The 12819-nt window shown below is 36.9% G+C and overlaps 1 protein-coding gene across 1 annotated transcript in view; it reads left to right on the top strand.

The window, feature by feature from the left end:
- The first annotated feature begins 5119 nt into the window (after nt 1-5119).
- C11H12orf50 (chromosome 11 C12orf50 homolog) overlaps nt 5120-12819 on the top strand; it is a 31235-nt gene continuing 23535 nt past the window's right edge. Inside the window, 2 exon segments of the mRNA XM_065887841.1 lie at nt 5120-5131; nt 5415-5535. Of these exon segments, the coding sequence (XP_065743913.1) occupies nt 5120-5131; nt 5415-5535 (133 nt within the window).

Below are 12819 nucleotides of genomic sequence, written 5' to 3' on the forward strand. Positions count from 1 at the left end.
ACTGCCCAGCAGTTTCCTGATTTAGCCCTCATGAAATTAAACGACTATATCTCACTTGGAGTCATCCATGTATAAGGAAATTCCCAAAGAATAAAATAACCCTCCGAAAAATTCACTGGTTTTTGATTGCTGGATTCAGAGGGGAGGGATGGAAGAGATTTGCTGTATAAAAGTATTTACTTTCTCTTCTGCTATCTTTGATTTTCTCATAGGAAAAATAAATTAAATAAATAAATAAGGGGGTTAGGGGCGAAAACACCTGATGTGAGATCCTGGGACCAGAAACGTCTTAGCATTTTGTAGTCAAAAACCAGTGACTTTGTTCCTCCAGAAGAATCCTAAAAAGCAGCTTGTTTCATTGGTCTCAAGGAGACAACAATTAAATAACCGTCACAACTCTCAACTGTCATTTCCCAAACTGCCACAGTCTTTTAGTTCCAACATTCTATCATTTCTGAGAAAAGATCATCTTCCAAAACATTCCACTTGCTGTTTGAAAGTAGCAGCAAAGCTAACCATTTTTTAGGAAGCACTCTATTTCTAGTGCTTTGATTTCATCAGTGCCTGGAGCAAAGCTTCTGGCAGAAACAGGGGAGTCCAACGCAGGGGACAGCCACAGAACCCATTCACAGTTACAATCTGGACTCCTACTCTCTCTGATGGGTAGCAGCCGACCCCTTTGCCCGATTCTCATAAGTCTGAAGAGTCAGCAAGGAGTGACTACCAGCCCCAGTACTTAAAGTGGTGTTAACACAAACTGGAAGAAAGCCTTTTTTCTCTCATGTGTTAGTGTTCTGACACGAACCCAAAATGAAAGATTCAGTGCAGAGTGTACTCTGGCCAACACAGAAACACAGAATTTTCAGGCCTACCGTGAGCTGTGCAGGCAAATTTCTCATAACTCTTCTTTACCCATTACAGGGAGAAAAAATCGTCCTGGGTATAGTCATAGCTTTCCCTGAAAAACTAGAATGAATTTCACTACAGGAAAGGAGTGAAGAGAATAAGGAAAAGGTGTGTGTGGCGGGGGAGAGGAAGGGTAGAAAGAAAGGAAAAGAAAAGAGAGTTGGAAAAAAAGAAGAAATTAGAGTTCCAGGCATTCTAGACACTACCGAAATGCACAGATCTATTTACAATGGCAAAAAAAAAAAAATTCCCTTCTGGGTTTGATGTGTTTTTGCTGTTTCTAATGGAACATAATTGTTCAAAACTAACTTCAAGAGGTAAAAGCATTTCTTCAGGCTTTCCCCTGTGTAAAACATGGGTTCTCACAATGGCTTTAATCATGATGTTAATGTAATCATGCAACAATGGTGTTTGGTAACAGTATTTGAAAATAGTCCAATGCAGCTAAAAGTTCATAGGTGGAGAGGAAGTTTATCTGGAGGCAAAGACCACTTAAAGCTATTTCTTAGGGGTGTTTCTCCCAGTAACCTATGTGCTTAAGATGGGTACATTGTTATTCTAGAGTTAGAAGGTAGGGCAAAACAAAAGTTGAGATATTAGATTTTTCTATATATCATTGCTATTATTTCCAAGGTTTTAGTCAAGTCTTTGTTCTCTACTTGATTTACTTCTAATGCATAGTTCTTTTTATTATTTTCTTTTATTTACAGTTATAGGTGAATAACTCTTTTCTAAATTTTAGCTTATTTCCTAGATTTTTATCCTAAAGCAGTGTATTCAAAAAGTTCATACCAACTTAGTCTTTTTTACTTAACCAAAATGAAAATCTATATGTCTTGATCTTTTAAATTTACAATTAAAAGTACACTGCAATTTAAAAATATATTTTGATCTACTGTAATTTGTCTTCTCTATGGCATTTTCTAAGTTACCTTCTATGGATATTTTTATTAATTTCTGCTAGGTTCTAGTTCTTTTAGTAAAGATACTAAGATGAAGACCTCAGTAACTACTGACTGAAATGTCTCATTCTGGGAATCAGAGTACTTCATTTTGCTTTCAACAAATTCTCAAAATTTGCAAGCATTCTGGAATCTTTCTGCTATAGGAAGAAGCTATTCCCCTTTTAATGATGGATGAAGAGTAAATGGAATATAGCTACAAGATGAATAAGTAGTCCAATTTATTTTCAGGCATCTATTAAATATCACAATCTGAATGATTTTTTTCAAATCAGTGGATAGCGGTGAGTACATAATTAAATAATTTTACTTTTATCTTGAAATATAGATTAGTATATTTACCTATTTAAAAATTTTAGTTTTGTTTCCAAATCATGTATAGAAATAAGAGTTTAGAAAATATTTACTTGTGAAATACTTAATACTTCTTAATTATGAAAGTATGAACTAGTTTATGTTCCAATTTCAATCAGAACATTGAAGGATAAAACATACTATTTTATTTTTATTAGCTTTTTCTGGTCAATATACTAGAATTGAGTAAGAGAAATTACTGTACAGTATTCACTAAGGTAACCTAGCCTACAGTTAGATGTGAGGTCATTTATGATGAGCAAATAATGGATTAGGTAACAGTGAGCAAAATTCTGGAAGTTTGAGTTTGTGTGCTTATAGCAACCACTTTCAACATTTCTGCCAAGCTAGAGAAGGTATCTTCTAATTTAAATTTATTTAAGAATTATCTATTGTGTAATATACTGTCAACAGGAGATCAGTTTTAAAAATACTACTGATAGCCTGAAAGAGTGTGGAAGAGAAATTATTTTTCCCCGTACACACTCATAGTTCTTATATTTGCATTCCTGCAATTCTTATATTAAAAAACATAGGATTAGTAGCAAGAGAGTTGAAAATGGCAGAAGTTGGGAATGACTGCTATTTCTTTTTTAATTCCATATGCATAAAGGTAAATATTGTACAATTTACGGTACTTCACATGCTTAAGCTTTTTAGTAGAATGAAGGAAGATATGGCAATAATTTGCATTGCTGAATCAAAATTTACTATTTTCCCACAAAATACTTTATGTATTTAAAATCTGAAGTAAATCCGTATCATGTTTTTTTTTTTGCGGTACGCGGGCCTCTCACCGTTGTGGCCTCTCCCGCTGCGGAGCACAGGCTCCGGACGCGCAGGCTCAGTGGCCACGGCTCACGGGCCCAGCCGCTCCGTGGCATGTGGGATCCTCCCGGACCGGGGCACAAACCCGTGTCCCCTGCATCGGCAGGTGGACTCTCAACCACTGCGCCACCAGGGAAGCCCCTTATCATGTATTTTTGATATATTGAATTTCTCTGATAAAATCTGGGATAACTTAAAATTGTTTGAAACTACCCTTCTATATGCCAGTTATATGCCCCTGGCTTTTTAGTCCTCAGTGTGGCACTTTTGTCTATATTATGGCTCCTTGAAACATCAAATTCCTAATATTGAAACATTATATGATACATCGTACTGTTTTGGTTAATGTGATTCCAGTCATATAAATTCGAATAAATTCAGGTCACTATCAAACAGTTAAATAAATCTAATTTACCCCCTATTTTGAAATTTATTAACGAAATTACTGAATTTTCCCCTGTCAAAGTAACAGCAAATAATATTATGGAAAAAGGAAAAGAAAGTAATACAAACAAATTGGCCAAACATGAATTGAAGTTTATAAAGTTAAAATGGGAAAAAATATTTAATCTAAGTGATTAGGATTAATGGATCTCAATGAAACCAAATAAGAAATGTAGAAATTCAGAGTTTGGAGCTTCATGTTCATATCAGAATGAACCCAGTGAAAGACATGCTGTGTCTGGTTTAAAGCATTTCATCTCTGCTAGGACAACTGAATGGAGTCAACTTGAGTGTAAGAGCGAGATCTACTTCTCTTACCTGTTACTTTAAGATTAAACCCTAGGTTGATAAGAAATAATAGAACTTATGTTCCATGTGGGCAGAGAGTTTTGTCTATTTCACTGCTGTATCCTCAAATACTTAGTAAGTTCTCAATAAATAAATGAAAAAATAAAAAAAATAATAGCAATGACAATACTTTATCTCCCATAATTTTTACAACAATCTGTGAGGAGGGCGCTTTATTCCCTTTTTACAGGTGAGGAAACTGAGGCACAGAGAGGGTGAGTAACAGATTGACTTTCTGATTATGGGCAAAATAGAGTTCAAATACCAGTTTATCTGGTTCCTGCCTACTATCCTGGACTACGAGACCTACAGATCCACCTTAAAAGGGAGAGAGACTGAAGACAGAGAGTAAGAGGGTGGGAAAAAAAATAAGGAACAACCCTGAAACACGTGTCTAAAAAAGGGATGAGTTTAATAGGATATTTTTATTCTATGTTACCCACCCTCTGCCCCAAAAGCCAATGACCTGATGTTTTCCCAATTGTGGATCTATGTGTAAAAGATACAAAATAAAAAAATAGCAGCCCTTTAAAATAATCCATACCTGCTTTTGTTGGGATATAATGATGTAAATGTGTAAATGTATAGACACAATTGTAGACCAAGGGCATATAGCATATACGTGTAACATAGCACATTGTACCAGTTATTAAAAATTCCACAATAATATAAAGTTTAAGCTCCATTCACTTTCCCTATATAAATACACTTAGTATCTCCATAAAGTAAGAAAACAATTATCTAATAAAAGATATGATTAATAGAGATCATCTCTACAATTAGAATATGGATGATGATTCTTAAAAAAAAAATTCTGGCTTTCTTAACAAAGAAAAATTAGATCCTTCTGTCATTGGATTGTGATTAAGAGTGTCACTGATCTTTTGTATGTTTATCCTTAGTGAGCCATATGGATTAACTGATAACAAGAAGGAGAATTTTATCAGTGACTCATGGCGTGTTGTACTATTTAATCATTAGATTATCTTGTGTCTTTCATTAAAATTAGACTGCTTTGCTAGAATTTAGACTTTATGGCATTGTATTTGTAGTATTTTTTAAAATTTTAATTTGATCTCCTCATATTTTCTTTAGTTGATTAGTAATCCGTTGTTAAACACTAACATTCATATATTGAGTTTTCTACACTGTTTACTTTTTCCTTTTAGGGTTCCCAGTGCCGATTCCGACACTGTGAAGAGGCCCTTGGCAGTGACACTGTGTGCTCATTATGGAGAGAAGGAAAATGTTTAGATCCACTTTGCAGATTTAGACACATGGAAATGCAGGTAGAATTACTCAGCATCATCGTGTTTGTTAAAAGCATCTCCCTTCGATAATACTGAACTATACTCTTACAACACAATTGAGAAGAAATGATTTTTCCTTCCATTACTTAATTTTAGGCATTTTGCACTTTGCTCGCTTAGAAACACTCAAAGCCTAGAAACACACGTGATCTTAAATCGGCAATTGCAGTAGTTTTTGTCACATTGTGTTGTGTTGTAGCACATTGTATTTATTGTGAATATGGCATCTGATCATTACATTTCCCCCACCTCCTTTGTCTAGCAAAACTGCAGCATTTCATGCTTCTGGGAAACTCAGCCTCTTGGATGTGTGAAGATCAGTTGTATCTTTTATCACAGCAAACCTCGAAATATCAATGGATTATTTTTGCCACCAAGTAGCAGTGAGTATTTTTTTTGAATAACACGGATATACCATATTATAATCTGGTTTTGGAGTAGCAGCATAGAATGACACGTTAAATAAAGTATGAAAGGTGAGTAATGCAGTTTAACAGCCACTGAATGATTTGGGATGGTTCTATCAAGAATCATGAGATGAAGCTTAGAATGAGCCATCAAGTAGCCAACAAAAATGTAGTGAACAAAGAGCAAGTCAAACTTTCTCTGTGTTTCTAAAGTGGATTTATTCATCTGAAAAGTGAGAGGACTACTGACCTCACTAGGTAGAGGGGAACTGTCTCAGCAAATCATCGCACAACTGGCCTCACCGTTGTGCCCTTATCTCATAGGTGGGGAGAGCAAGGGCATGCTCTGGTTTGCACACTTCTGCTTCTAGAAGAACAGCTCGATGCGTGGTTCTTCCTAAGACTTCATTTGTGGATAAAATGCAATCCCATTGTTGCAGAGTAAGCATGAGTGGCATACTTCAATCCAGCTAAATGACACTGAGGTTCTACTATGTGATGAACCTTAAACTAGGTTCTGGGAAGGGGATAGGGAAGACACCATGCCCTATAACAGTGAATGGCAAGAACCTTGCTTAAGAAATTGGGATTGTCAGGTTTCCCTGGTGCTATAGCTGTGCCACTCTCCTGCTGTAGCCACCATATTTCTTACGATGGAATTATTCTAGAAATGAGTTTACAGAATATCAGTCCTTTGGATTTGAAAACGTGGCTTCAGATAATCCTTGGCAAATGAATGACTAAAAATTATGTTTCTTTGTTATAGTCTTCTGGAAAACTCTGATCTCATAGCATTCATTATACATGTGGTACCTTGATCAATGTTTTTCTTCACTAGACTGTAAACATCACAAGGATGGGGATCATAACTAGTTTCCTTACCAATGCTTTGCACAATGTCTGGAGCACAGATGCTCAATAAAATTGGATGTATGGATAGATGGATGGGGATAGATAGATAACTACTGAAGGTAACCTACTGGGATGAAAGTTATTACACTTACTAAGTGGTTAACTTGATCCCATTGTTTTACATCTAGTGTGATTTTATTTCATGAGGACATTGTACTAAATTCCCTATATATAGTGTAATAGTTTGCTTCCTAAAGGTCTATGGATAAAATTGCTATCTTTCAAACTAATTCTTTTAGGACTAGAGGAAAACAAACACTCCATCTCTGGGCAAAGGAAAGGTAGAGTGTCTGTGTAACAGTTATTGGGCTCCCCACTATAAGACATGCCCTGGGCTAAGTTCTGTAGGGATACATTTTATTATTCTCATTTATTAGGCATAGAATCTGGACATCAAAAATAAATTCTAGCTTTTCTGGAAGTCTCAGTTTCTTCAACATGTGTCAAAACTGCTCCTGGCTTTGGAATAAGGTTTCCTCTCTCTCAATAGGGTCAAAACCAGATCCATGCACTGGGACCAAATCCTTCCCCTAGCCATTCTACCTCCATCATGAGAGGGGATAAGCAGGCTTCATAGGCTGCTAATACCCTACTTCCTCAAACCTCCTTTAATCTGTCTACAGGGAACAAATCCACGTATGTGTTTTGAATTCACCAGGACTAATTTTATTCTGCCCTGTATTCCAGTTTATGTCAATTTCCCCAGGGGGAAAAAAAATACTCCTGTGTGTTTCTCCTTTATTCTCACACTAGTACCATACTCACAACACTTCTGACACCATACAAGTGGGTTTTTTCCCACACCAATCAATTCTCTGTGACATTAGCTGGGTGTCCTATAATTTAATTCAATTCTGACACTAACCCGAGTTTGCACACATCCCACAGATTAATGGCTGTATCCCCAAAGATTACCTTACACTTTTCATATTAATTGCAAGTAGAAAGTCCCTAGGTTACCCACAGCCTCTGTCTAACTTGGGTACAAATTGGAGGTTTCCATGATCTCTCTCCCTGGATTAAATAATTTGCTAGACAGCTCAAAGAACTCAGGGAAACGCTTCCTTATCTTTACCAGTTTATTGTAATAGACGATGCCATAGAGGATGGCATCCTCTACTGTAATAGAGGATGTTCATCACACAGATGAACAACCAGATGAAGAGGCACATAAGGTGAGGTCTGGAAGGGTCTGAGCACAGGAACTTCTGTCCCTGTGGAGTTGGGGTGTGCCACCGTCCAGTGCGTGGATGTGTTCATCAACCTGGAAGCTCTCTGAATTCCATACTTTTGGGATGTTTATGGAGGCTTCGTCAGGTAAGCATGATTGATTATTAAACTAACCTCTAGCCCCTCTCCCCTTCCTGGACAGGGGGGCAGGGCTGAGAGTTCTAAGCTTCTAATGCTGGCTTGGTCTTTCTGGTGACAAACCCTACTCATGAAGCTACCAGGAGCCCACCCAGAGTCACCTCATTAGAACAAAGGACACTCCCATCACTGAGGAAACTCTAAGGGATTTTCAAGTTCTGTGTCAGGAACCCGGGTCAAAGGCCAAATATTAGAACAAAAGATGTGCCCAGTGCTCCTTTTACTTAGGAAATCACGAAGGTTTTAGGAACTCTGTGCCAGGAACTGGGGGCAGAGACCAATGTATTTTCTATTATTTCACATCAGTCAAAAACCCCATCTTTCAAATGACTCACTCCTCTCCCTATTTGGCACCTTTCATCCACTCCTCCCCAAACTTCATTATCAACAGAATTCTTTTTCAACTTCTTCCCTGAACTTTCCCTTTGTCTTCATAGTCGAATGTAAGCGTCACTCCCCACTCCTTCTCCAGCAGCACTCTCCAAGTGGTGGCTGTTTTTATCCCCAGTTCTCAAGTACCACTTGATTTGGAGATGACGTAGAAGGTTTCCTTGGGTCCTATTGCCAATTTCAGATTGTTCTCTATCACTTCTCCTTAAAACCATCCAGTTTGTATCTCATGCCATTATCCCCCCTCGGCGTTGCTGTTCTTTTTGCTTTTGTCTACGTCTGTCCACATCCTTCCTCCCCATTTTTCAGAAGTATGAACTCCTGGCTCATAGTCAGTCTAACTGTACTCCTGTGTCAATTCTTGGTGATTCCAATATGTAAGTATGTGATCTACCACCCTAGCCTCTCAGTTCCTCGAACTCAATTCCTCCACTGAGCTTACCCTTCCCCATCTCAGTCATTCTCTCAGTTATACTCTAAATCCTAATTGCCAGCCTTTCTTCCTCTGGAGGAAATGGCCTGGGCTGTATTATGGGACAGGCCAACTGATGGGTACAGTGGTAGGGTGTCACTTTTGATCTTTTGTAGTTTCTGTTAAACTTGAACTGAGGGAAAAAAATCTCCTTTGTCTTAATCCATCCTCTTACAAGCTACCACCCCATTTTTTTCTTTCTCTTTGTAGCAGTTCTCAAAATAGTTATCCTTGACTTGGTATTATCAAATCCTCCCCACCCATTCTCTCTTAATCCCATGTAAATCATCCTTTTCAGCCTCTTTCACCATTGATATACAAATTATTAAATCCAGTGGTCAATTTTCAGTCCTTCCATAACTGGAACCATTAGCAGCATTTGACAGACTTGATCACTCCTCCCTCATTGATATAATTTCCTTATCTAGCTTCCAAGACCCTGTACCTCTTTGTTTTACTCCTATCTACCTAGTATTCTGTTTTTGCTCTCCCTCACTGGTTTTTCCTCTTTTCCCCATCCTCTTACATGAGGTATGTTCTAGGAGTTAGTTCTTTGTTCTCTTTTCTTCTCTGCCTACTCCCTTGGTAATCTCATCCAGTCTCATGCCTTTGATTATGATCCACATGTAAATTACTCCTAAATTTACATATCTATTCCAGACCTCTCTCTTGAACTTCAAAGATCCTTATATTCAACTTTTCACTTGGGCTCTTAACTTGAGTAGATATTTCCCACTTAACACATTCAAAACTCGACTCACAATTTTACTCCTATATCCCCAAACCTGCTATATCCATGGGCTTTCTATCTTGGTTTAATGGCAGTTCTATCCTTCAGGTCAACTGAATCATCCTCAAACTCTGTTTCTCTCATATCCCACATCCAATCCATACAGAAATCCTGTTATCGCTACTGTATTTAATATATCCAAAATCCGTCTTTTCTCACTATTTCTACTATTCCCACCTTGGGCCAAAACACAGACATCATTTCTTGACTGGATTACTGCAATAGCTTAAATGGTTTTCCTACTTCAACTCTTGTCCCTCTATGTCTGTTCAAAGCACAGTCAGTGATAATCTTATGCATAAATCAGACATCACCCCTCCAATTGGTTTTCATTTCATTCAGAGTAAAATCAGAGTCCTGACAAAGGCCTAAATGACTGTACTTGATGTGGTGCCCTGTTTCCTCTCTGAATTTATCTCCTGCAGCTGTTCTACTTGCTCACTCTGCTCCAACCATACCAGTTTCCCTGCTTCTCCTTGCTAGTAGGCTCCTGCTTCAAGGGCTTTGCATGAAACGCCCTTCTCTCAACAGCTTTATGGTAAACTCCTTTACCTCTTCAAGCCCTTACTCAAATATCATCTGTTAATGAGGTCTACCCTGAATACTCTGTTTGAAATGTGGCAGCCTTCCCACTTCCTCTCTACACATTCTTCCTGGCCTTGCTCTGCTTTCTTTTGCCATTTCCCTTATTTTCTCAGATAAAATATAACTTATTTCTTCACTACATCTATTGTTTGTTGTCTGATTCCTCCCTATAGAATGAACATAAGAGTAGGAATCTTTATTTTGTTTACTGATGAATCCCAATGAAACATAGGTACATAGTACTACCTTTCACATAGTGGCTAATTCTATCCCAGGAAGTCCAGAAAAGTATTTATTCATGTTAAGCAGGTAAATATTTTTTCTCTGCCCAGACAGATGTCTGTGCTCTAGGAAATAGGATTCAATTTCCAGACTGGAGGAAACTACAAAGCTCATTTGAATTATGTGTTGAACCTACTGCATCATCTGTTCATTCTAAAAATATTTCAGTACCTCAGAAGGTATAATTTGATCTTTTGTAGACCTAATATTTCCTAAAATATTTCCAGGGACATTTACCTACCAAGGTTCATATTAACCAAAACCGGGAAAATAAATCATCTCACCTTAGGCAAAAATTAAATTACAAAGTTATATCTTTATTTTAAAATCTACCTTTATGTTTCAATAGGTGCATGTGATCAGGGTGGGATTAATGACGATTTTTTGGTAGCGAAATATAACTATTGTTTCATACATAGCATTATGCAATTCACATGTAAGTTTGTAGCCAGTTAAAATAAGATAAAATTTACGCATTTAAATGTGTAATCTGTGAAAATTTCTAGGGCCTCTGATCAAGGAATTAGGACCCATCACGTGGTCCATATTAAGTAGGTGAGTTGGAGCCACAGCAATGCTATCTAAATTACCAGCTGTGCTCTTCCAGAATGAGGTGTTTGCCAAAAGCAATTTCCCATTAGTTGATTTGCCATTGTCTGTTATCTTTAAGCACTCAGTTCAATACTTGAGTCCTGCATTTTTTGTCTGGGAATATAAAACTGCCAGTTAGTCTTTTTGCAATTTAAACTTTAATCTGCTAACAAATTTAAAAAGGTTTTGGACTCTTGAAAAAGATTTCATTTAGGGACTTCCCTGGTGGTCCAGTGGCTAAGACTCCATGCTCCCAATGCCAGGGACCTGGGTTTGATCCCTCATCAGGGAACTAGATCCCACATGCCACAACTAAGAGTTTGAACGCACAACTAAAGATTCCGCATGCCACAACTAAAAAAAAAAAAAGATCCCACATGTCGCAACTAAAAAAAAAAAGATTCTGCATGCCAAACTAAAAGATCCCACACGCCGCAACTAAAGATCCTGCATGACGCAATGAAGATCCTGCACGCGGCAACGAAGATCTCGCATGCTGCAACCAAGACCCATCACAGCCAAAAAAAAGATTTCATTTAACTGTTGCTAAACCAGATATTTTCAAAAGAGGCCTAATCCTTCTGGTGATCATCTCCAAGTTTAAAAGCAAATAGGTGTCAAATTTAAATATAATAAAAAATAAAATAGGATAAATTAAAATCTAAATTCACTATAAGAACAAGACTCCACATTATGGAGACTTATAGTCATTAACTTATCTCTTTAATACATTTCTTTAGGATTGAGTTGTCATTGCAATTATTATTGATATATAATTTATTAAAATAACATAATTACATTACAAACTTAGATAAATAATTACTGCACATAAAATTAGAATTTTATTGGAAAAGTATATAAACTATGAAAAATAATGAAATAGAAATTCTAGAGTTGAACAATAACCAAAATGACAAATTATTAGACGGGTTCAACTGCAGATTTAAGCTGACATAAGAAAGAATCAGTAAACTAAAGATAGATCAGTGGACATCATATAGTCTGAAAAAGGTATAGAATTGAAAAGAAAAGTATTTGGTAGAATTTGCCTCTGAAGCCATCTGGTCCTGGACTTTTGTTTGTTGGGAGTTTTTAAATCACAGATTCAATTTCAATACGTGTAATTGGTCTGTTCACATTTTCCATTTCTTCCTGGTTCAGTCTTGGTAGATTGTACCTTTCTAAGAATTTGTCCATTTCTTCTAGGTTGTGCATTTTATTGGCATATAGCTGCTTGTAGTAGTCTCTTACGGTCCTTTGTATTTCTGTGGTGTCAGTTGTAACTTCTCCTTTTTAATTTCTAATTCTATTGATTTGGGCCCTCTCCCTTTATTTATACAATGGAATATTAGTCAGCCATAAAAAAAGAATGAAATAATGCCATTTGCAGCAACATGGATGGACCTAGAGATTATCATCCTAAATGAAGTAAGCCAGACGTAGAAGACAAATATCATATGATATTACTTATCTGTGGAATCCAAAAAATAAAAGGGGGGCGGAGATACAAATGAACTTGTATGCAAAACAGAAATAGACGCACAGACATAGAAAACAAACTTATGGTTACCAAAGGAGAAAGGGGGAGGGGGAGGGATAAATTAGGAGTTTGGGATTAACATATACACACTACTATATATAAAACAGATAACCAACAAGGACCCTACTGTATAGCACAGGGAACTATACTCAATATTTTATAATAACCTATAAAGGAAAAGAATCTGAAAAAAAGAGAAGTATATGTATGTATAACTGAATCACTTTGCTGTACATGTGAAACTAACACAACATTGTAAATCAATTTTACTTCAATTAAAAAAAAGAAAAAGAAAGATGAACAGAACCTCAGAGAAATGTGGGACATGCC

This window comes from Phocoena phocoena, chromosome 11, assembly GCF_963924675.1.
Source record: "Phocoena phocoena chromosome 11, mPhoPho1.1, whole genome shotgun sequence".
In the NCBI taxonomy this organism is placed as follows: Eukaryota; Metazoa; Chordata; class Mammalia; order Artiodactyla; family Phocoenidae; genus Phocoena; species Phocoena phocoena.